The sequence below is a fragment of the Bufo gargarizans genome, chromosome 9 (genome assembly GCF_014858855.1).
Source record: "Bufo gargarizans isolate SCDJY-AF-19 chromosome 9, ASM1485885v1, whole genome shotgun sequence".
Lineage (NCBI taxonomy): Eukaryota > Metazoa > Chordata > Amphibia > Anura > Bufonidae > Bufo > Bufo gargarizans.
Window position 1 is genome coordinate 152,160,744 of NC_058088.1, and position 25,543 is coordinate 152,186,286.

Sequence of the window (25,543 nt, forward strand, 5' to 3'; positions counted from 1 at the left end):
TTGTTGGGTGTTTTTTTTCTATTACTCTACTACACTCACAAGTACATTATTTGCTATGTAGAAATATCACTTCTTCCTAAAACAGTGATTTATCAGGTTAATGGTGTTTGACAGCTTTTTTTTAACACTACTGTATCGTTTATTGTTGCTTTAAGTTTTTGATTTGTGTCTGTATATATACAGCATCAATGAGAAAAATATGGGGTAGTGTGCAAATGAGTAGACAATGCAGCTGTAATAAATTGTTTATAATTCTCTTCTTTCTTCTAACAGGACTCCAGAAAATGGAGCAAGAATGAGAGGGGAGAAGCAGAGAGAGAAGCATGAGCTGGCGTCTAGTCAAGTTGCTCTCTTTCCTGTTTGTTTGGGAGCAGATCGCTGTACAGGAATCATTCCAATCCCAGGAACATGTCTCCAAAGAGTTTGACTGGCTCATCTCTGATCGAGGTCCATTTCACCATTCTAAGAGTTACCTGTCCTTTGTGGAGAGGCATCGGCAGGGCTACTCAACTAGATACAAGATTTACAGGTTAAAATTTCCACCTTTTCTATGAACACACTCTTGTCTTTAGGGGGGCAGAGTAAATTGAAAATGATGCATGTTGAATGTTGGTGGTCATACTTGAGGGAGTCACATGTTGGTTGGGCAGATCATATTAAGGGCTCGTTCACACGAACATGTGAAGCCTGTCCGGTCCGCAATGCACGGGCACCTTCCGTGGGGCAGGAGCATTGGGATCGCATACATATTCACTTGATTGGGTCCGCGATTCCTCCGTTACGCAAAAAGATAGAGCATGTTCTATCTTTTTGCGGTGCGGAGGCATGGAACGGAAACCCCAGAAAATGGAAACGAATGGGTCCGCATCCGTGATGCGGAATGACAACGGAACGGTGCCCGTGTATTGTGGATCTGCAAATGCAGTCTGCAATACGGGAACGGGACACCAACGTTCGTGTGAACAAGCCCTAAACTTGATACATGCAGTGGAGGATTGCTAGGAAACGCATGTGCTGAATGTTTTTTTTTTTTTAACAAATGAGTACTGAGATCCATGTCTTCAGTTTGTGTTTGTGACAAATAAATAGTAATCCAAAACAGGAGTCCAAATACTAGCTGGTAGAAGAGACCATGGAAGGGAAAGGACTTGTACAATGCGAAAAGAAATCCTCTGAAAATGGTGTCCCTTATTTGGAACTAAATAATTTTTGTCAAGCCATAACAGTCAGTGCAAACTCAGGTGTTTAAATAGCATACATAATTACTGTGTAAATTACATGATTATACAAAAAATTACATGATTATACAAAAAATGTTTATAAGAAATTTCTATATAACATACAGAAAATTGAATGTTTCACATGTTATATTACTTCATATCACATGAGGTGAGAACACATAATCTACATTTCAAATATAATTAATGATGCATGTATCAGAATAAATTGCAGTAAAATAAAATAAACATATACACAAAAGCGCCTTCTTAAATCTTTGTTAACTTTAACATTAAATGAATAAAGAAAAGTGAATCTTTATTACATATACATTGAGAACATATAAATATATGGATATTTAAATAGTAAAATACAACTCTGTGCCCCAACACAGTTGTAAAAACATGAATGAAGCCTTTGAACCTTTTTGAGCATGCATTCACCCAATCATTCCTATGTGTAAACACTATCTTGATCAGCCAACAAACCAGCAAACTTACTTGTTGGCTGATCTCATCTTTTATGTAAGCATAAAAGTGCCCCTTTTGCCAGTATGATATCTTTCTGTGTATACTGGACCGTCCTAGCGACAATCATGTTAACCAATGATCAAAAGTAGTGAACTATGTGGTCATTCATTCAAGTAGTATTTAACCTTTGTAAAAAATCCTAAAGGAGCTCCAATTGATTTGCTATATCGTTGTTCTGTGCTAGTTAGAGTGTTTATACTATGTCACATTTTCTGACCATTAACAATTGATAAGAATGTCAGTTGAATGGTTCTTGTTAAGTGTCCTTTACATGCAGCAATAATTGTTAGTATAGGGTAGGACAATCATTAATATCATTGTTCTTCACTTGTTGCCAGCACACCCTTTGTGTACCCAGGCCACTGTGCTGCTTACAAAAAATGATTTTTACCGGTGCATAAAAAAATCTTATAACTCGACAATTGTCTAATTGACTAATTTGTCAGGTGATTGTGGCATATTTACAGAGAGCAATGATCATGTGCCTAATCATCAGCCATTGTAAAACTGCTCTCACACCTTATAGTAAATCTTCATGGTAAGGTTACATAGTTACATAGTTAATATGGTTGAAAAAAGACATGAGTCCATCAAGTTCAACCAAGGGATAGGTGGAGACACGAATCCCAGAAGAAAGTGAGAAGGTATGACAAGCTATGGTAAATAACCAATGCCTGTTCATGCCCCCTGTTAGGGCATATGGATGTCATCCTTCATCCTTTTTATAGCTGAGGTTTCATATGTGGTAATATATTTTCTTTGTAGGCCCCTGGCCAAACGTGATAGGAAATGCGTAAAAAAGCCACCGAGAGATGTCTTTCAGCCTCAGTCAGAACTGTGCCGACTTTCTTTCTAATATTGCATCTGAAATGGAAAGAAAACAGAGGTATAATTAAATATCAGCAGAAAATACCGAAACTGAGAAACGAGTGGGGCTGAATGGGCTCATCATATTGCTCACTTGACTGTAAAAGATGAAGCCAACCTTATGTCATTTCTAATAGACATATCTAACCATTTTCACCAACGTGCCAAGTGAAAAGTAATATGCATCCTGTATATTAGAACAACTCTGTTTTATGGGGATACATTAAAATATTTAATTATGATAAAAAACAAAGTCTCATAGCTGGAAAAATAGAAAAGAAACGCATCCTGCATGCATTATTTTTACATGACATCTTTCCACGCATTGTCGCTTTTGATATTCTCTTTCATGAAGATGATGCGACTCGTAGGCTCCATCCAGCTATGATGCAGCTTGATAAAACTATGACTGGTTTGCATGTTTAAAGCAGATCTGTCACACGGAACATACTGCCCTATATACTGTACAGCAGGGGTCAAGTCCTGGGAAAAAAAGTGTGGGAACTCACCCAAGATCCACTGCAACCCCCCCCCCCCTCCAAAAAAAAAAAAAAAGCACAGAAAATCTAGCACGCTGTAATTTGTGTAGCTGCGGACTGAGCCAAATGTACACATTGTGATCAAAACACAATATCATAGTGCCATCCTCTCCCCCTGTCCCCTAATGTGCCAGTATCAAGTTCCTCTCTCCTACCCCCTTCATGTGCCAGTATCATGGCGCCAATAGCCCGCCTCCCCCGTGGCAGTAAAGTAACAGTCCGGTATTTAAAAAAAAAAAAAAACACTTTTAGAAAAGTTTGTCATGGGATTCAAACTCATGACCCCTACACATCAGATGCAAGGCATATGCCCTCACAGCTATGAAAGCTATCTAGCTAATAACTTAAAAAAAATATATATAAGACTTCTACTGTAGGTAACTTTGCCCACTGTGTATGGATGTAGCAGAGCTGGGTGTGTTGGGGCAGCTGTCATGTGTATGGTTGTACACTAGGTATCAGTACACTAGGTATCAGTAGGAGTCTTAAAAAAAAAAAAAACTTTTAGAAAAGTTTGTCCTGGGATTTGAACTCATGACCTCTACACATCAGAGGCAAGGCATTTACCCCCACAGCCATGAAAGCTGTCTAGGTAGTTGCTTAAAAAAAAAAAAAATAAGACTTCTACTTATACCTAGTGTACTGATACCTAGTGTACAACCATACACATGACAGCTGCCCCAACACACCCAGCTCTGCTACATCCATACACAGTGGGCAGCTGTCATGTGTATGGTTGTACACTAGGTATCAGTACACTAGGTATAAGTAGAAGTCTTATTTATTTATTTATTTTTTTTAAAGCAACTACCTAGACAGCTTTCATGGCTGTGAGGGTAAATGCCTTGCCTCTGATGTGTAGAGGTCGTGAGTTAGAATCCCAGGGACAAACTTTTCTTAAAGACATTCTAAATGATCTCCTATGTGTCAGCTGCGAAGTGACTGAACATACTCGCAGCGTATTAGGCCGACAGAAGAAGTGAAGGAGATGATGTCAGTAGGGGGCGGGGCGCCATGAGAGGAGTCACAGACAGCAGCAGCACCGCACAGACAGCTGTGAAGCCGCTTAGCCTGCCCTGCACAGTGCGCTTCACCCCCTGATTTCAGCCGCGTTGAAAGGGAACGGCGTTCCTGCCATGAAAAAAGTGCAGGAACGCCGTTCCCACGCGTTCCCCCTCCACTCGACCCCTGCTGTACAGGCAGAACAGCAGGAACTAAGCGGATGTGTGGGGTTGATTCAACATACCTTTTACATAAGGATGCTCATAGAATCGTTCTCTGCTGACTTACAGGAGTCAAATTGAGAAGTTACTGTATTTTGTGTTCAGAAAGAACTTAAGGGGCTTGTCTGGTTTACAAGACCCATCTTCAGAGAACCCTGCCTTCAGAAAGTTCTCTTTTTTGGGACTTCCACCAGTTATATGGAGCAGGGAGCAGCTGCAAAGTCTGTCTCTTGGAACATCAGGTTTTTTTTATGGTATCTCTGTACTACCTCATTTCCCCTCTGACAATCTCCACTGTAGGGGAAGTAGACACTTGCTGTGACGTTGTCTTGCAATTTACAGCTGATTTCTGGGAGTCCCAATCAATGTTAGAATGTGATCCACATAGTTTTTGGGGAACCCCTTCAAGAAAAATACAATGTGATAAGCTGAAACCCCCTTAAATGATGTACTAAAGTAATAGCATTTTATTAGAACACATCTGAGCTTATGAAGGTAGGTTTATGTAAAGGGGATATTAATTATTGATATTTATGCAAATCTCAATAATTAATATTCATAAATAGGCGTGAGTCATCTAGTGATAACTCTGCCTATTTATGCCTAAATCATATATATATATATATATATATATATATATATATATACCTAGCAAGGTTAACTAGCTAACTACCTCTGTTACCTATACACTCCACTGAACTACCTGTGGCTATTTCTGCAGCTCCTTACTACTACAAAAGACTACACACTGTGCTTAAATAAAAGGTATTTATTAACACACTACATGTTACAGTCTAATATTTGCTTTTATATATATATATATATATATATATATATATATATATATCAGAAAAGGAGATTTGGCGGCACCAGTCTGTTGGCTCAGGTGCTATGTCCAAAGGAATGAGCTTTCCACCTTCTAATATATGCAGAGAATCGGACAGCACTCCAAGACTTGAAAAAAGTAGAAATCTTTATTCACCCATGTGAAAAATAATTGCAACGTTTCAGCTCACAATCGAGCCTTTCTCAAGCAATGAAACACAAGACTGTGCATGTCTTATACAGCTTTTTCAAAAATCAGACAACCAATGAATTTTACAAATCAAGACATGTGACTGGTAAACATGTGAAAGTAGTTCACCTCATTAGATCATGTGAACAATTATTTATGCAAAGTACCATACTGCTGGATACACAGGGATGTGTCCATTAGTGTTGCATCCAAGCTTGTAACATTTAAATAATGTATACTACAAAGTGCATATGTGCATAAATAAAGTGCATAAAGATACAAAAGAATTAAATCATGTATTAATGTTTAAAATCATACACCACAGAGGCTGAGGGAAAACAGCGAAGGTCTGATCATGTTCGACAAAACCGCATGTTCATGTGAATACTGGCCAAAAACAGCCCTGTTAACTAATACTGTCAAAACCACAGCATGTCAAAGACAAACCTCCACCCACAGTGTGCGCTCGCAACTGCGCTCCAATATATCCTCGGCAGCCAGATATCATACTATTGCCGTGTGGGAGCTATTGCATACGCACAATGTGACATTATTAAAGGCATCGTCTTTGTAGCAAGGCGCTTGACACTGTATATGCTTCACTGTCAGGACCAATTAGAGAGGGATCCAACCTCCCGGGTAGATCAACCCCTCCAAAGTTATGGTCAGGTAAGGGGGACACCACATGCAAATGTAGTGCACCCCGAACCGTCCCATTATAACGGTCCATAGACAGTGTAATGGGGATCTCCCATATAAATCACTTGATAGCAGAAAATTGATTTTGACACATCGTGGATACAGTAACAGAAAAAATTCTATCCAGTTAAATTCATATACATAGAACATCGCAGGTTGTCGCATGTGTCCAGACTTCTATATTCACTGTTTCCGCATCAGTCTGTGTGGTGTCTAAAAAACAAATAAGAGAAAATTACTCATGTGCTTGTGAATCTTATCTAAATTCCATCATCACAACAGGTATCATGTCAGAAAGCATAAGAAGTGGGGTATCAGGCAAACAGTAATCTAGAAGCATCCAGGATTGTATTCCACATTTAACCCTTTAGGTTTTAGGCTATCTAAAGTGTAGATCCACCACATTTCTTTGTTTTTCAATATATTTATTCGATTGCCCCCTCTCCTGGGGGGAGGTACATGATCTACAATCCAGCATGTTAATTCACGTTCTGAATGTTTCTGCTCAGAAAAATGCTTTGGTACTGGTAAATCATGTCGTTTTTGGCGAATTGAAAATCTATGGTTATTTAACCTGGTTTTCAAATCAGTGGAGGTTTCTCCCACATACAGAATTTTACATGGGCAGGTTAACACATAGATTACAAAATTAGAATTGCACGTCAAATGAAAATTAATAGGATAAGTTTTACCAGTGGCAGGATGTAGAAAGCTGCGTCCCTTGCCTATGTATTTGCAATTTACGCAGCTTAAACATGGGAAGCTGCCCAATCCATATTTTGACAATTTCATTTGACGTGCTCGCTGCCTTGAGCCACAATCTGCTCTCACCAATTGGTCTTTCAGACTGCTAGCTCTCCGGTATGAAAACAGGGGAGGCAGTCTAAATTCTTGGATATCACTGAAAGTATTGCCCAGTATACTCCAGTGTTTTCTAATAATCTTGCTGATGGCTGCACTTTCCTCCGTATGAGTAGAGATAAAAGGAATCCGACGTTGGGGATTTTCCTTATCTTTCCTCACTAAGGTCAAATCTCTGTCCATCTCCAGAGCCTTATATTTATGTGTCTGTAGCAACTTTGGCGGATAACCCCTGTCTTTAAACTTCCTTGACATATCCTCAAGGGCCTCCGTCAAGTTGCTCTCCTCTGATGTTATTCTACGCACCCGCAAAAATTGCGAGTACGGTAAATGCCTAACCATATTTTTCGGGTGATTACTATCATACCTTAATATGGTATTCTTGTCAGTAGGTTTAGTGTATAGTTTAGTAAGGAACTTTTCCCCAGACCAGACAACCGTGGTATCAAGGAACTGTACCTCAGTGTGTGAAAAAATCAAAGTGAATTGGAGATCACTATCAATGCTATTCAAATACATATGGAAGTCAATTAATTCCTTCTCCGTGCCGGTCCAAATGAGGAAGACGTCATCGATATAACGCCACCACCGCAGAACATGTCTGAAGTGGTGTGAAACATAGATGACGTCTTCCTCAAATTTTCGCATAAAAATATTTGCGAACGTTGGGGCCACATTCGACCCCATCGCTACTCCCCTTAATTGCTTATAAAAGGAATCTTGAAACAGAAAATAGTTCCAATGTAGAACAATGCGCAAGAGAGATAAAATGAAATGTATAGCTGATTCTGTCATTGAGGAGAGTGCCAACATACATTCAACAGCCGTTATGCCCAACGTGTGGTCAATTGAGGTGTAGAGAGAGACTACATCGAAAGATGCAAGAATATATGTCTGCTCTCTATCCACCTCAATTGCGTTGAGTTTACACAAAAAATCGGTCGTGTCTTGAATGTATGAGACCGCCCCTGTCGCAAAATTGCGAAGTATCTTGTCCAAAAAAATGGCAATGTTGCTGAATATTGACTCAGAGCCAGATACTATCGGCCGGCCAGGGGGATCAACCAGAGATTTGTGGACCTTGGGAAGCACATACATCACTGGTGTGACTGGATGTGTCACCACAAGGTGCTCACAAAGATCCCGGTCGATCACCCCTGCCGCCAATGCATCAGTAAGACACTGTCCAATAATCCTGGCAATCTCAAATTTTGGGTCATAATTAATCAACAAATACACATTTGTGTCACCAAGCTGACGTTCTATTTCCGCAATATATTTATGTTTATCCAGGATGACTACCCCCCCACCCTTATCGGCAGGTTTAATTACCAAATGGGGATCATTCCTTAATTGATCTAAGGCGGCTATTTCAAATTTCGTCATGTTAGGACGGGTAAATCTATGAGTAACAGATGATTTCAGAGCGGACAAATCCTTTTTAACCACGTTCATAAAGGCCTCCAACGCAGGGTTGTCAACCACTGGTGTAAAGGTACTTTTCCCTGGTAGACTGAGTCTCCTCATGCAAAACTCGCTCGCAGGAGGGGAGTCAGTCAACACTTTATTGTGAAACCATATTTTTAATTTTATAGATCTAAAAAAACCACACATATCTGTCTCAAGATTAAACCAATTAACATGTGCATTTGGACAATATGATAATCCCTTAAAAAGTACACTCACTTGAAACGGTGTGAGTAACTTGGAAGATAAATTAATGACAGTCATTTCTTCCTTTGCTGCGGTTTGTTCTGTGGTCGTAGCTTGCTGTTCCGGGTTTTTATGCCGTCTGTGTCTACGTCCTCCTCTTCGGGTCCGGTTCCGTTTACAGGTGCTGTTTCCTTCCCTAAAAAAGGGGCGCGAGAAGATGTGGATGTGGACAACTGTGGCAATCTCTTCTTTCTTTTATTATCATTATAATTCACATTAGGATTTCTGGTATCCGTCTGCCAGGTATAAATATTCCCTTTCTTATAGTCGTCCAAATCTCTGTTCCATTTGGAACGCTTGATTTCCTCCGCCTCGACTTGGGTTTTTAGTAGCCATGCGGCTGATCTTTCAAAAAATGCAGTGGATTCTTCAGATGTCAGAAGAGTTTTCAAGCGTTCTTCTGTCTCACTAATTTCTACCGACAAGATGGAAAGTTCGGTTTGCAAAAACTGTATATTCAACAAAATAAAGTCCAGTGAGTATCTGGTGGAGAGTGCCTCAAACTTTTTGCAAAAAATAGAGTCATTTGTAAACAGATTGGGGCGTAGGTTGGATCTCATGCCCCGAGGTATGCGTTTGACTTTATAATATTCGCCCAATGTAGTCATATGAAGACGTAATGCAGTAGATTTCTTTGTTAAAGGGTCATACCTTTTCTTCAGCTCCTTAGTGGAAGGGATGTTTAGAAAGGCTGCATCTCCATCAATCCCACGTATAATGCTCTCGGCCTCCTCCTGTGTGAAGGTGGATCCACATGTTGGATCAAGTTCCATGGTGAAAAATTAGAATATAAAAAATTGTTGTATAAATAATTCGCTGTGCTCTGCCAAAGAAGCTGTATACGTATAGCAGAAAAGGAGATTTGGCGGCACCAGTCTGTTGGCTCAGGTGCTATGTCCAAAGGAATGAGCTTTCCACCTTCTAATATATGCAGAGAATCGGACAGCACTCCAAGACTTGAAAAAAGTAGAAATCTTTATTCACCCATGTGAAAAATAATTGCAACGTTTCAGCTCACAATCGAGCCTTTCTCAAGCAATGAAACACAAGACTGTGCATGTCTTATACAGCTTTTTCAAAAATCAGACAACCAATGAATTTTACAAATCAAGACATGTGACTGGTAAACATGTGAAAGTAGTTCACCTCATTAGATCATGTGAACAATTATTTATGCAAAGTACCATACTGCTGGATACACAGGGATGTGTCCATTAGTGTTGCATCCAAGCTTGTAACATTTAAATAATGTATACTACAAAGTGCATATGTGCATAAATAAAGTGCATAAAGATACAAAAGAATTAAATCATGTATTAATGTTTAAAATCATACACCACAGAGGCTGAGGGAAAACAGCGAAGGTCTGATCATGTTCGACAAAACCGCATGTTCATGTGAATACTGGCCAAAAACAGCCCTGTTAACTAATACTGTCAAAACCACAGCATGTCAAAGACAAACCTCCACCCACAGGCACTCTCCACCAGATACTCACTGGACTTTATTTTGTTGAATATACAGTTTTTGCAAACCGAACTTTCCATCTTGTCGGTAGAAATTAGTGAGACAGAAGAACGCTTGAAAACTCTTCTGACATCTGAAGAATCCACTGCATTTTTTGAAAGATCAGCCGCATGGCTACTAAAAACCCAAGTCGAGGCGGAGGAAATCAAGCGTTCCAAATGGAACAGAGATTTGGACGACTATAAGAAAGGGAATATTTATACCTGGCAGACGGATACCAGAAATCCTAATGTGAATTATAATGATAATAAAAGAAAGAAGAGATTGCCACAGTTGTCCACATCCACATCTTCTCGCGCCCCTTTTTTAGGGAAGGAAACAGCACCTGTAAACGGAACCGGACCCGAAGAGGAGGACGTAGACACAGACGGCATAAAAACCCGGAACAGCAAGCTACGACCACAGAACAAACCGCAGCAAAGGAAGAAATGACTGTCATTAATTTATCTTCCAAGTTACTCACACCGTTTCAAGTGAGTGTACTTTTTAAGGGATTATCATATTGTCCAAATGCACATGTTAATTGGTTTAATCTTGAGACAGATATGTGTGGTTTTTTTAGATCTATAAAATTAAAAATATGGTTTCACAATAAAGTGTTGACTGACTCCCCTCCTGCGAGCGAGTTTTGCATGAGGAGACTCAGTCTACCAGGGAAAAGTACCTTTACACCAGTGGTTGACAACCCTGCGTTGGAGGCCTTTATGAACGTGGTTAAAAAGGATTTGTCCGCTCTGAAATCATCTGTTACTCATAGATTTACCCGTCCTAACATGACGAAATTTGAAATAGCCGCCTTAGATCAATTAAGGAATGATCCCCATTTGGTAATTAAACCTGCCGATAAGGGTGGGGGGGTAGTCATCCTGGATAAACATAAATATATTGCGGAAATAGAACGTCAGCTTGGTGACACAAATGTGTATTTGTTGATTAATTATGACTAGGGATGAGCGAACTCGAACTGTATAGTTCGGGTTCGTACCGAATTTTGGGGTGTCCGTGACACGGACCCGAACCCGGACATTTTCGTAAAAGTCCGGGTTCGGGTTCGGTGTTCGTCGCTTTCTTCGCGCTTTTGTGACGCTTTCTTGGCGCTTTTTGAAAGGCTGCAAAGCAGCCAATCAACAAGCGTCATACTACTTGCCCCAAGAGGCCATCACAGCCATGCCTACTATTGGCATGGCTGTGATTGGCCAGAGCACCATGTGACCCAGCCTCTATTTAAGCTGGAGTCACATAGCGCCGCCCGTCACTCTGCTCTGATTAGCGTAGGGAGAGGTTGCGGCTGCGACAGTAGGGCGAGATTAGGCAGATTAACTCCTCCAAAGGACTTGATTAACTGATCGATCTGCAGCTGTGGATCATTGAGCTGCTGATCCTCAATTGCTCACTGTTTTTAGGCTGCCCAGACCGTTTGTCAGTCACATTTTTCTGGGGTGATCGGCGGCCATTTTGTGTCTTGTGGTGCGCCAGCACAAGCTGCGACCAAGTGCATTTAACCCTCAATGGTGTGGTTGTTTTTTGGCTAAAGCCTACATCAGGGTGAAGCTGTCACACCAAGTGCATTTAACCAGCAATAGTCTGTTCATTTTTTGGCCATATACAAAATCAGGGGCAAGCTGCGCCTGTCACCAAGTGCATTTAACCCTCAATGGTGTGGTTGTTTTTTGGCTAAAGCCTACATCAGGGTGAAGCTGTCACACCAAGTGCATTTAACCAGCAATAGTCTGTTCATTTTTTGGCCATATACTAAATCAGGGGCAAGCTGCGCCTGTCACCAAGTGCATTTAACCCTCAATGGTGTGGTTGTTTTTTGGCTAAAGCCTACATCAGGGTGAAGCTGTCACACCAAGTGCATTTAACCAGCAATAGTCTGTTTATTTTTTGGCCATATCCCAGTCTAATTCTGTCACTAAATCCATACCGGTCACCCAGCGCCTAAATACTAGGCCTCAAATTTATATCCCGCTAAATCTGTCCTTAGTGCTGTAGCTGGGCGAGTTATTTAGTGTCCGTTCAAGCACATTTCTTGTTCTGGGTTGAAATACAATTCCCAATTTAGCAATTTCATAATTTAGTGGTTTCTGCTATATCAGAGCTATTTGAAATCTATCCCTAAAAGGGTATATAATATTCAAGGTGCACATTGGGTCATTCAGAATAACTTCACACACACCCGCTACTGTGTATTTCCAAGTCTAATTCTGGCACTAAACCCATACCTGTCACCCAGCGCCTAAATACTAGGCCTCAAATTTATATCCCGCTAAATCTGTCCTTAGTGCTGTAGCTGGGCGAGTTATTTAGTGTCCGTTCAAGCACATTTCTTGTTCTGGGTTGAAATACAATTCCCAATTTAGCAATTTCATAATTTAGTGGTTTCTGCTATATCAGAGCTATTTGAAATCTATCCCTAAAAGGGTATATAATATTCAAGGTGCACATTGGGTCATTCAGAATAACTTCACACACACCCGCTACTGTGTATTTCCAAGTCTAATTCTGGCACTAAACCCATACCTGTCACCCAGCGCCTAAATACTAGGCCTCAAATTTATATCCCGCTAAATCTGTCCTTAGTGCTGTAGCTGGGCGAGTTATTTAGTGTCCGTTCAAGCACATTTCTTGTTCTGGGTTGAAATACAATTCCCAATTTAGCAATTTCATAATTTAGTGGTTTCTGCTATATCAGAGCTATTTGAAATCTATCCCTAAAAGGGTATATAATATTCAAGGTGCACATTGGGTCATTCAGAATAACTTCACACACACCCGCTACTGTGTATTTCCAAGTCTAATTCTGGCACTAAACCCATACCTGTCACCCAGCGCCTAAATACTAGGCCTCAAATTTATATCCCGCTAAATCTGTCCTTAGTGCTGTAGCTGGGCGAGTTATTTAGTGTCCGTTCAAGCACATTTCTTGTTCTGGGTTGAAATACAATTCCCAATTTAGCAATTTCATAATTTAGTGGTTTCTGCTATATCAGAGCTATTTGAAATCTATCCCTAAAAGGGTATATAATATTCAAGGTGCACATTGGGTCATTCAGAATAACTTCACACACACCCGCTACTGTGTATTTCCAAGTCTAATTCTGGCACTAAACCCATACCTGTCACCCAGCGCCTAAATACTAGGCCTCAAATTTATATCCCGCTAAATCTGTCCTTAGTGCTGTAGCTGGGCGAGTTATTTAGTGTCCGTTCAAGCACATTTCTTGTTCTGGGTTGAAATACAATTCCCAATTTAGCAATTTCATAATTTAGTGGTTTCTGCTATATCAGAGCTATTTGAAATCTATCCCTAAAAGGGTATATAATATTCAAGGTGCACATTGGGTCATTCAGAATAACTTCACACACACCCGCTACTGTGTATTTCCAAGTCTAATTCTGGCACTAAACCCATACCTGTCACCCAGCTCCTAAATACTAGGCCTCAAATTTATATCCAGCTAAATCTGTCCCTAGTGCTGTAGCTGGGCGAGTTATTTAGTGTCCGTTCAAGCACATTTCTTGTTCTGGGTTGAAATACAATTCCCAATTTAGCAATTTCATAATTTAGTGGTTTCTGCTATATCAGAGCTATTTGAAATCTATCCCTAAAAGGGTATATAATATTCAAGGTGCACATTGGGTCATTCAGAATAACTTCACACACACCCGCTACTGTGTATTTCCAAGTCTAATTCTGGCACTAAACCCATACCTGTCACCCAGCGCCTAAATACTAGGCCTCAAATTTATATCCCGCTAAATCTGTCCCTAGTGCTGTAGCTGGGCGAGTTATTTAGTGTCCGTTCAAGCACATTTCTTGTTCTGGGTTGAAATACAATTCCCAATTTAGCAATTTCATAATTTAGTGGTTTCTGCTATATCAGAGCTATTTGAAATCTATCCCTAAAAGGGTATATAATATTCAAGGTGCACATAGGGTCATTCAGAATAACTTCACACACCCGCTACTGTGCATTTCCAAATCTAATTCTGTCACTAAACCCATACCTGTCACCCAGCGCCTAAATACTAGGCCTCAAATTTATATCCCGCTAAATCTCTCGTTACCGCTGTCCTGTTGTGGCTGGGAAAGTTATTTAGTGTCCGTCAAAGCACATTTTTTGTTCTGGGTTGAAATACAATTCCCAATTTAGCAATTTCATAATTTAGTCGTTTCTGCTATATCAGAGCTATTTGAAATCTATCCCTAAAAGGGTAGATCATATTGAAGGTGCACATAGGGTCATTCAGAATAACTTCACACACACGCTTCTGTGCATTTCCAAGTCTAATTCTGTCACTAAATCCATACCGGTCACCCAGCGCCTAAATACTAGGCCTCAAATTTATATCCCGCTGAATTTGAATACAATACATTGGGCCAAATAATATATTTGTTGTTGTGGTGAACCATAACAATGAGAAAAACATCTAGTAAGGGACGCGGACGTGGACATGGTCGTGGTGGTGTTAGTGGACCCTCTGGTGCTGGGAGAGGACGTGGCCGTTCTGCCACATCCACACGTCCTAGTGTACCAACTACCTCAGGTCCCAGTAGCCGCCAGAATTTACAGCGATATATGGTGGGGCCCAATGCCGTTCTAAGGATGGTAAGGCCTGAGCAGGTACAGGCATTAGTCAATTGGGTGGCCGACAGTGGATCCAGCACGTTCACATTATCTCCCACCCAGTCTTCTGCAGAAAGCGCACAGATGGCGCCTGAAAACCAACCCCATCAGTCTGTCACATCACCCCCATGCATACCAGGGAAACTGTCTCAGCCTCAAGTTATGCAGCAGTCTCTTATGCTGTTTGAAGACTCCGCTGGCAGGGTTTCCCAAGGGCATCCACCTAGCCCTTCCCCAGCGGTGAAAGACATAGAATGCACTGACGCACAACCACTTATGTTTCCTGATGATGAGGACATGGGAATACCACCTCAGCATGTCTCTGATGATGACGAAACACAGGTGCCAACTGCTGCGTCTTTCTGCAGTGTGCAGACTGAACAGGAGGTCAGGGATCAAGACTGGGTGGAAGACGATGCAGGGGACGATGAGGTCCTAGACCCCACATGGAATGAAGGTCGTGCCACTGACTTTCACAGTTCGGAGGAAGAGGCAGTGGTGAGACCGAGCCAACAGCGTAGCAAAAGAGGGAGCAGTGGGCAAAAGCAGAACACCCGCCGCCAAGAGACTCCGCCTGCTACTGACCGCCGCCATCTGGGACCGAGCACCCCAAAGGCAGCTTCAAGGAGTTCCCTGGCATGGCACTTCTTCAAACAATGTGCTGACGACAAGACCCGAGTGGTTTGCACGCTGTGCCATCAGAGCCTGAAGCGAGGCATTAACGTTCTGAACCTGAGCACAACCTGCATGACCAGGCACCTGCATGCAAAGCATGAACTGCAGTGGAGTAAACACCTTAAAACCAAGGAAGTCACTCAGGCTCCCCCTGCTACCTCTTCTGCTGCTGCCGCCTCGGCCTATTCTGCTGCTGCCGCCTCGGCCTCTTCCTCCGCCTCTGGAGGAACGTTGGCACCTGCCGCCCAGCAAACAGGGGATGTACCACCAACACCACCACCACCACCTCCGTCACCAAGCGTCTCAACCATGTCACACGCCAGCGTTCAGCTCTCCATCTCACAAACATTTGATAGAAAGCGTAAATTCCCACCTAGCCACCCTCGATCCCTGGCCCTGAATGCCAGCATTTCTAAACTACTGGCCTATGAAATGCTGTCATTTAGGCTGGTGGACACAGACAGCTTCAAACAGCTCATGTCGCTTGCTGTCCCACAGTATGTTGTTCCCAGCCGGCACTACTTCTCCAAGAGAGCCGTGCCTTCCCTGCACAACCAAGTATCCGATAAAATCAAGTGTGCACTGCGCAACGCCATCTGTGGCAAGGTCCACCTAACCACAGATACGTGGACCAGTAAGCACGGCCAGGGACGCTATATCTCCCTAACTGCACACTGGGTAAATGTAGTGGCAGCTGGGCCCCAGGCGGAGAGCTGTTTGGCGCACGTCCTTCCGCCGCCAAGGATCGCAGGGCAACATTCTTTGCCTCCTGTTGCCACCTCCTCCTTCTCGGCTTCCTCCTCCTCTTCTTCCACCTGCTCATCCAGTCAGCCACACACCTTCACCACCAACTTCAGCACAGCCCGGGGTAAACGTCAGCAGGCCATTCTGAAACTCATATGTTTGGGGGACAGGCCCCACACCGCACAGGAGTTGTGGCGGGGTATAGAACAACAGACCGACGAGTGGTTGCTGCCGGTGAGCCTCAAGCCCGGCCTGGTGGTGTGTGATAATGGGCGAAATCTCGTTGCAGCTCTGGGACTAGCCAATTTGACGCACATCCCTTGCTTGGCGCATGTGCTGAATTTGGTGGTGCAGAAGTTCATTCACAACTACCCCGACATGTCAGAGCTGCTGCATAAAGTGCGGGCCGTCTGTTCGCGCTTCCGGCGTTCACATCCTGCTGCTGCTCGCCTGTCTGCGCTACAGCGTAACTTCGGCCTTCCCGCTCACCGCCTCATATGCGACGTGCCCACCAGGTGGAACTCCACCTTGCACATGCTGGACAGACTGTGCGAGCAGCAGCAGGCCATAGTGGAGTTTCAGCTGCAGCACGCACGGGTCAGTCGCACTACAGAACAGCACCACTTCACCACCAATGACTGGGCCTCCATGCGAGACCTGTGTGCCCTGTTGCGCTGTTTCGAGTACTCCACCAACATGGCCAGTGGCGATGACACCGTTATCAGCGTTACAATACCACTTCTATGTCTCCTTGAGAAAACACTTAGGGCGATGATGGAAGAGGAGGTGGCCCAGGAGGAGGAGGAGGAGGAGGAGGAAGAGGGGTCATTTTTAGCACTTTCAGGCCAGTCTCTTCGAAGTGACTCAGAGGGAGGTTTTTGGCAACAGCAGAGGCCAGGTACAAATGTGGCCAGCCAGGGCCCACTACTGGAGGACGAGGAGGACGAGGATGAGGAGGAGGTGGAGGAGGATGAGGATGAAGCATGGTCACAGCGGGGTGGCACCCAACGCAGCTCGGGTCCATCACTGGTGCGTGGCTGGGGGGAAAGGCAGGACGATGACGATACGCCTCCCACAGAGGACAGCTTGTCCTTACCCCTGGGCAGCCTGGCACACATGAGCGACTACATGCTGCAGTGCCTGCGCAACGACAGCAGAGTTGCCCACATTTTAACCTGTGCGGACTACTGGGTTGCCACCCTGCTGGATCCACGCTACAAAGACAATGTGCCCACCTTACTTCCTGCACTGGAGCGTGATAGGAAGATGCGCGAGTACAAGCGCACGTTGGTAGACGCGCTACTGAGAGCATTCCCAAATGTCACAGGGGAACAAGTGGAAGCCCAAGGCCAAGGCAGAGGAGGAGCAAGAGGTCGCCAAGGCAGCTGTGTCACGGCCAGCTCCTCTGAGGGCAGGGTTAGCATGGCAGAGATGTGGAAAACTTTTGTCAACACGCCACAGCTAACTGCACCACCACCTGATACGCAACGTGTTAGCAGGAGGCAACATTTCACTAACATGGTGGAACAGTACGTGTGCACACCCCTCCACGTACTGACTGATGGTTCGGCCCCATTCAACTTCTGGGTCTCTAAATTGTCCACGTGGCCAGAGCTAGCCTTTTATGCCTTGGAGGTGCTGGCCTGCCCGGCAGCCAGCGTTTTGTCTGAACGTGTATTCAGCACGGCAGGGGGCGTCATTACAGACAAACGCAGCCGCCTGTCTACAGCCAATGTGGACAAGCTGACGTTCATAAAAATGAACCAGGCATGGATCCCACAGGACCTGTCCGTCCCTTGTCCAGATTAGACATTAACTACCTCCCCATAACCATATATTATTGGACTCCAGGGCACTTCCTCATTCAATCCTATTTTTATTTTCATTTTACCATTATATTGCGAGGCTACCCAAAGTTGAATGAACCTCTCCTCTGCCTGTGTGCTAGGCCTAAATATATGCCAATGGACTGTTGCAGTGGTGGCTGACGTGAAGCCTCATTCTCTGCTATGACATGCAGACTGATTCTCTGCTGACATGAAGACAGATTCTCTGTTACGGGACCTCCCTCCTCTGCCTGGGTGCTGGGCCTAAATATATGCCAATGGACTGTTGCAGTGGTGGCTGACATGAAGCCTGATTCTCTGCTATGACATGCAGACTAATTCTCTGCTGACATGAAGCCAGATTGTCTGTTACGGGACCTCTCTCCTCTGCCTGGGTGCTGGGCCTAAATTTATGACAATGGACTGTTGCAGTGGTGGCTGACGTGAAGCCTGATTCTCTGCTATGACATGCAGACTGATTCTCTGCTGACATGAAGCCAGATTGTCTGTTACGGGACCTCTCTGCTCTGCCTGTGTGCTAGGCCTAAATATATGCCAATGGACTGTTGCAGTGGTGGCTGACGTGAAGCCTCATTCTCTGCTATGACATGCAGACTGATTCTCTGCTGACATGAAGCCAGATTGTCTGTTACGGGACCTCTCTGCTCTGCCTGTGTGCTAGGCCTAAATATATGCCAATGGACTGTTGCAGTGGTGGCTGACGTGAAGCCTGATTCTCTGCTATGACATGCAGACTGATTCTCTGCTGACATGAAGCCAGATTGTCTGTTACGGGACCTCTCTGCTCTGCCTGTGTGCTAGGCCTAAATATATGCCAATGGACTGTTGCAGTGGTGGGTGACGTGAAGCCTCATTCTCTGCTATGACATGCAGACTGATTCTCTGCTGACATGAAGACAGATTCTCTGTTACGGGACCTCCCTCCTCTGCCTGGGTGCTGGGCCTAAATATATGCCAATGGACTGTTGCAGTGGTGGCTGACATGAAGCCTGATTCTCTGCTATGACATGCAGACTAATTCTCTGCTGACATGAAGCCAGATTGTCTGTTACGGGACCTCTCTCCTCTGCCTGGGTGCTGGGCCTAAATTTATGACAATGGACTGTTGCAGTGGTGGCTGACGTGAAGCCTGATTCTCTGCTATGACATGCAGACTGATTCTCTGCTGACATGAAGCCAGATTGTCTGTTACGGGACCTCTCTGCTCTGCCTGTGTGCTAGGCCTAAATATATGCCAATGGACTGTTGCAGTGGTGGCTGACGTGAAGCCTCATTCTCTGCTATGACATGCAGACTGATTCTCTGCTGACATGAAGCCAGATTGTCTGTTACGGGACCTCTCTGCTCTGCCTGTGTGCTAGGCCTAAATATATGCCAATGGACTGTTGCAGTGGTGGGTGACGTGAAGCCTCATTCTCTGCTATGACATGCAGACTGATTCTCTGCTGACATGAAGCCAGATTCTCTGTTACGGGACCTCTCTCCTCTGCCTGTGTGTGTGCTGGGCCTAAATATATGCCAATGGACTGTTGCAGTGGTGGCTGACGTGAAGCCTGATTCTCTGCTATGACATGCAGACTGATTCTCTGCTGACATGAAGCCAGATTGTCTGTTACGGGACCTCTCTCCTCTGCCTGTGTGTGTGCTGGGCCTAAATATATGCCAATGGACTGTTGCAGTGGTGGCTGACGTGAAGCCTCATTCTCTGCTATGACATGCAGACTAATTCTCTGCTGACATGAAGACAGATTCTCTGTTACGGGACCTCTCTCCTCTGCCTGGGTGCCGGGGCCTAAATATCTGAGAATGGACTGTTCCAGTGGTGGGTGACGGGAAGCCAGATTCTCTGCTATGGAACCTCTCTCCAATTGATTTTGGTTAATTTTTATTTATTTAATTTTTATTTTAATTCATTTCCCTATCCACATTTGTTTGCAGGGGATTTACCTACATGTTGCTGCCTTTTGCAGCCCTCTAGCTCTTTCCTGGGCTGTTTTACAGCCTTTTTAGTGCCGAAAAGTTCGGGTCCCCATTGACTTCAATGGGGTTCGGGTTCGGGACGAAGTTCGGATCGGGTTCGGATCCCGAACCCGAACATTTCCGGGATGTTCGGCCGAACTTCTCGAACCCGAACATCCAGGTGTTCGCTCAACTCTAATTATGACCCAAAATTTGAGATTGCCAGGATTATTGGACAGTGTCTTACTGATGCATTGGCGGCAGGGGTGATCGACCGGGATCTTTGTGAGTACCTTGTGGTGACACATCCAGTCACACCAGTGATGTATGTGCTTCCCAAGGTCCACAAATCTCTGGTTGATCCCCCTGGCCGGCCGATAGTATCTGGCTCTGAGTCAATATTCAGCAACATTGCCATTTTTTTGGACAAGATACTTCGCAATTTTGCGACAGGGGCGGTCTCATACATTCAAGACACGACCGATTTTTTGTGTAAACTCAACGCAATTGAGGTGGATAGAGAGCAGACATATATTCTTGCATCTTTCGATGTAGTCTCTCTCTACACCTCAATTGACCACACGTTGGGCATAACGGCTGTTGAATGTATGTTGGCACTCTCCTCAATGACAGAATCAGCTATACATTTCATTTTATCTCTCTTGCGCATTGTTCTACATTGGAACTATTTTCTGTTTCAAGATTCCTTTTATAAGCAATTAAGGGGAGTAGCGATGGGGTCGAATGTGGCCCCAACGTTCGCAAATATTTTTATGCGAAAATTTGAGGAAGACGTCATCTATGTTTCACACCACTTCAGACATGTTCTGCGGTGGTGGCGTTATATCGATGACGTCTTCCTCATTTGGACCGGCACGGAGAAGGAATTAATTGACTTCCATATGTATTTGAATAGCATTGATAGTGATCTCCAATTCACTTTGATTTTTTCACACACTGAGGTACAGTTCCTTGATACCACGGTTGTCTGGTCTGGGGAAAAGTTCCTTACTAAACTATACACTAAACCTACTGACAAGAATACCATATTAAGGTATGATAGTAATCACCCGAAAAATATGGTTAGGCATTTACCGTACTCGCAATTTTTGCGGGTGCGTAGAATAACATCAGAGGAGAGCAACTTGACGGAGGCCCTTGAGGATATGTCAAGGAAGTTTAAAGACAGGGGTTATCCGCCAAAGTTGCTACAGACACATAAATATAAGGCTATGGAGATGGACAGAGATTTGACCTTAGTGAGGAAAGATAAGGAAAATCCCCAACGTCGGATTCCTTTTATCTCTACTCATACGGAGGAAAGTGCAGCCATCAGCAAGATTATTAGAAAACACTGGAGTATACTGGGCAATACTTTCAGTGATATCCAAGAATTTAGACTGCCTCCCCTGTTTTCATACCGGAGAGCTAGCAGTCTGAAAGACCAATTGGTGAGAGCAGATTGTGGCTCAAGGCAGCGAGCACGTCAAATGAAATTGTCAAAATATGGATTGGGCAGCTTCCCATGTTTAAGCTGCGTAAATTGCAAATACATAGGCAAGGGACGCAGCTTTCTACATCCTGCCACTGGTAAAACTTATCCTATTAATTTTCATTTGACGTGCAATTCTAATTTTGTAATCTATGTGTTAACCTGCCCATGTAAAATTCTGTATGTGGGAGAAACCTCCACTGATTTGAAAACCAGGTTAAATAACCATAGATTTTCAATTCGCCAAAAACGACATGATTTACCAGTACCAAAGCATTTTTCTGAGCAGAAACATTCAGAACGTGAATTAACATGCTGGATTGTAGATCATGTACCTCCCCCCAGGAGAGGGGGCAATCGAATAAAAATATTGAAAAACAAAGAAATGTGGTGGATCTACACTTTAGATAGCCTAAAACCTAAAGGGTTAAATGTGGAATACAATCCTGGATGCTTCTAGATTACTGTTTGCCTGATACCCCACTTCTTATGCTTTCTGACATGATCCCTGTTGTGATGATGGAATTTAGATAAGATTCACAAGCATATGAGTAATTTTCTCTTATTTGTTTTTTAGACACCACACAGACTGATGCGGAAACAGTGAATATAGAAGTCTGGACACATGCGACAACCTGCGATGTTCTATGTATATGAATTTAACTGGATAGAATTTTTTCTGTTACTGTATCCACGATGTGTCAAAATCAATTTTCTGCTATCAAGTGATTTATATGGGAGATCCCCATTACACTGTCTATGGACCGTTATAATGGGACGGTTCGGGGTGCACTACATTTGCATGTGGTGTCCCCCTTACCTGACCATAACTTTGGAGGGGTTGATCTACCCGGGAGGTTGGATCCCTCTCTAATTGGTCCTGACAGTGAAGCATATACAGTGTCAAGCGCCTTGCTACAAAGACGATGCCTTTAATAATGTCACATTGTGCGTATGCAATAGCTCCCACACGGCAATAGTATGATATCTGGCTGCCGAGGATATATTGGAGCGCAGTTGCGAGCGCACACTGTGGGTGGAGGTTTGTCTTTGACATGCTGTGGTTTTGACAGTATTAGTTAACAGGGCTGTTTTTGGCCAGTATTCACATGAACATGCGGTTTTGTCGAACATGATCAGACCTTCGCTGTTTTCCCTCAGCCTCTGTGGTGTATGATTTTAAACATTAATACATGATTTAATTCTTTTGTATCTTTATGCACTTTATTTATGCACATATGCACTTTGTAGTATACATTATTTAAATGTTACAAGCTTGGATGCAACACTAATGGACACATCCCTGTGTATCCAGCAGTATGGTACTTTGCATAAATAATTGTTCACATGATCTAATGAGGTGAACTACTTTCACATGTTTACCAGTCACATGTCTTGATTTGTAAAATTCATTGGTTGTCTGATTTTTGAAAAAGCTGTATAAGACATGCACAGTCTTGTGTTTCATTGCTTGAGAAAGGCTCGATTGTGAGCTGAAACGTTGCAATTATTTTTCACATGGGTGAATAAAGATTTCTACTTTTTTCAAGTCTTGGAGTGCTGTCCGATTCTCTGCATATATATATATATATATATATATATATATATATCTATATCAATGGAATAGACATATATAGTTATAGCAGCACACAGCAATATAAGTAAACACACTATAACAACACTCTAATACAGTCCTAACTACGCTAACACAGTCCCAAGTCCTCCCCAGGATCTAACTACAATTACAATAATACAAGTCTAATTATACGCTATATCTATATATATTTATAATCAATGGTTATAAATATATATACATATAGATGCACACACCACAGTACAGCAATAACACTACAGTAAAACACAATACAAACCTAACTACACTAGACAATACACAATTCCCAATTCCACCCGACACACTAGCTATACAATACACTTACATACATTTATTAGAAGCTACCCACCCGCCTGGCTACTCACTGTCCCTACAGGGTAGACAAAGGGTTAACACACACTCAGCTGCTGCTGGGGTCAGCAGGCAGCAGTGAAGGGGTAAAAGATAACAGGGCAGCTATAGGGATAACTGGGGCTGCCTCAAGGGTACAGGGCTGAGGGTAATGCTGCAGGAGGTCAGCAGCCAGGGTTAGGGGATGGTTGGTGGGGCAAGGGTAATGCAAGGGTTATCCAGTGCTGGAGGGAAAAGATTACTCAGCCATCTCCAGGGGCATGTGGCCTCTCTTCCTTCAGGGAGCTGTTCCCATGTGTCTCTGTTTGTAGTCCAGTTCCAAGAGAGCGTGCCTTTGTCCTGGCTTGTGCTAATATAGCCCAAAAGCAGCCCCCTCCTCCTTCAACAGGAGGGTGGTGACCTCATCGTGGGTGTGTGATGGAATCCTTGAACTGCCAGTTGCCTTCCCCTGAGGCTAGCTCAGGAATCAAAAGACTTCCTGCCCAAGGTGTAGATAAGAGCATCCCCCCAGATGCCACAACATAGCACCTCACACGCCTACGTCATAACAATCCCTAAATAGAACTAGACTGATATATACAGTACAGACCAAAAGTTTTCTTTATTTTCATGACTATGAAAATTGTAGATTCACACTGAAGGCATCAAAACTATGAATTAACACATGTGGACTTATATACATAACAAAAAAGTGTGAAACAACAGAAAATATGTCATATTCTAAGTTCTTCAAAGTAGCCACCTTTTGCTTTGATTACTGCTTTGCACACTCTTGGCGAGCTTCAAGAGGTAGTCACCTGAAATGGTCTTTCAACAGTCTTGAAGGAGTTCCCAGAGATGCTTAGCACTTGTTGGCCCTTTTGCCTTCACTCTGCGGTCCAGCTCACCCCAAACCATTTCGATTGGGTTCAGGTCCAGTGACTGTGGAGGCCAGGTCATCTGGCGCAGCACCCCATCACTCTCCTTCATGGTCAAATAGCCCTTACACAGCCTGGAGGTGTGTTTGGGGTCATTGTCCTGTTGAAAAAAAAATGATGGTCCAACTAAACACAAACCGGATGGAATAGCATGCCGCTGCAAGATGCTGTGGTTGCCATGTTGGTTCAGTATGCCTTCAATTTTGAATAAATCCTCAACAGTATCACCAGCAAAGCACCCCCACACCATCACACCTCCTCCTCCATGCTTCACGGTGGGAACCAGGCATGTAAAGTCCATCTGTTCACCTTTTCTGCGTCGCACAAAGACATGGTGGTTGGAACCAAAGATCTCAAATTTGGACTCATCAGACCAAAGCACAGATTTCCACTGGTCTGAAGTCAATTCCTTGTATTCTTTAGCCCAAACAAGTCTCTTTTGCTTGTTGCCTGTCCTTAGCAGTGGTTTCCTAGCAGATATTCTACCATGAAGGCCTGATTCACAAAGTCTCATCTTAACAGTTGTTCTAGAGATGTGTCTGCTGCTAGAACTCTGTGTGGCATTGACCTGGTCTCTAATTTGAGCTGCTGTTAACCTGCAATTTCTTTGTAGCGCTTGATGGTTTTTGTGACTGCACTTGGGGACACTTTCAAGTTTTCCCAATTTTTCGGACCGACTGACCTTCATTTCATAAAGTAATGATGGCCACTAATGATGTTTTTTTCTTGCCATAATACAAATTCTAACAGTCTATTCAGTAGGACTATCAGCTGTGTATCCACCTGACTTCTCCACAACGCAACTGATGGTCCCAACCCCATTTATAAGGCAAGAAATCCCACTTATTAAACCTGACAGGGCACACCTGTGAAGTGAAAACCATTTCAGGTGACTACCTCTTGAAGCTCATCAAGAGAATGCCAAGAGTGTGCAAAGCAGTAATCAAAGCAAAAGGTGGCTACTTTGAAGAACATAGAATATGACATATTTTCAGTTGTTTCACACTTTTTTGTTATGTATATAATTCCACATGTGTTAATTCATAGTTTTGATGCCTTCAGTGTGAATCTACAATTTTCATAGTCATGAAAATAAAGCAAACGCTTTGAATGAGAAGGTGTG

At 43.4% G+C, this 25,543-nt stretch overlaps 1 protein-coding gene across 1 annotated transcript in view; it reads left to right on the forward strand.

Moving 5' to 3' along the window:
* The first annotated feature begins 323 nt into the window (after positions 1 to 323).
* Positions 324 to 25,543, forward strand: part of BRINP1 (BMP/retinoic acid inducible neural specific 1) — a 271,211-nt gene continuing 245,991 nt past the window's right edge. The window contains exon 1 of the mRNA XM_044268412.1: positions 324 to 529. Within this exon, the coding sequence (XP_044124347.1) occupies positions 324 to 529 (206 nt within the window). The remainder of the gene's footprint in view (positions 530 to 25,543) is intronic.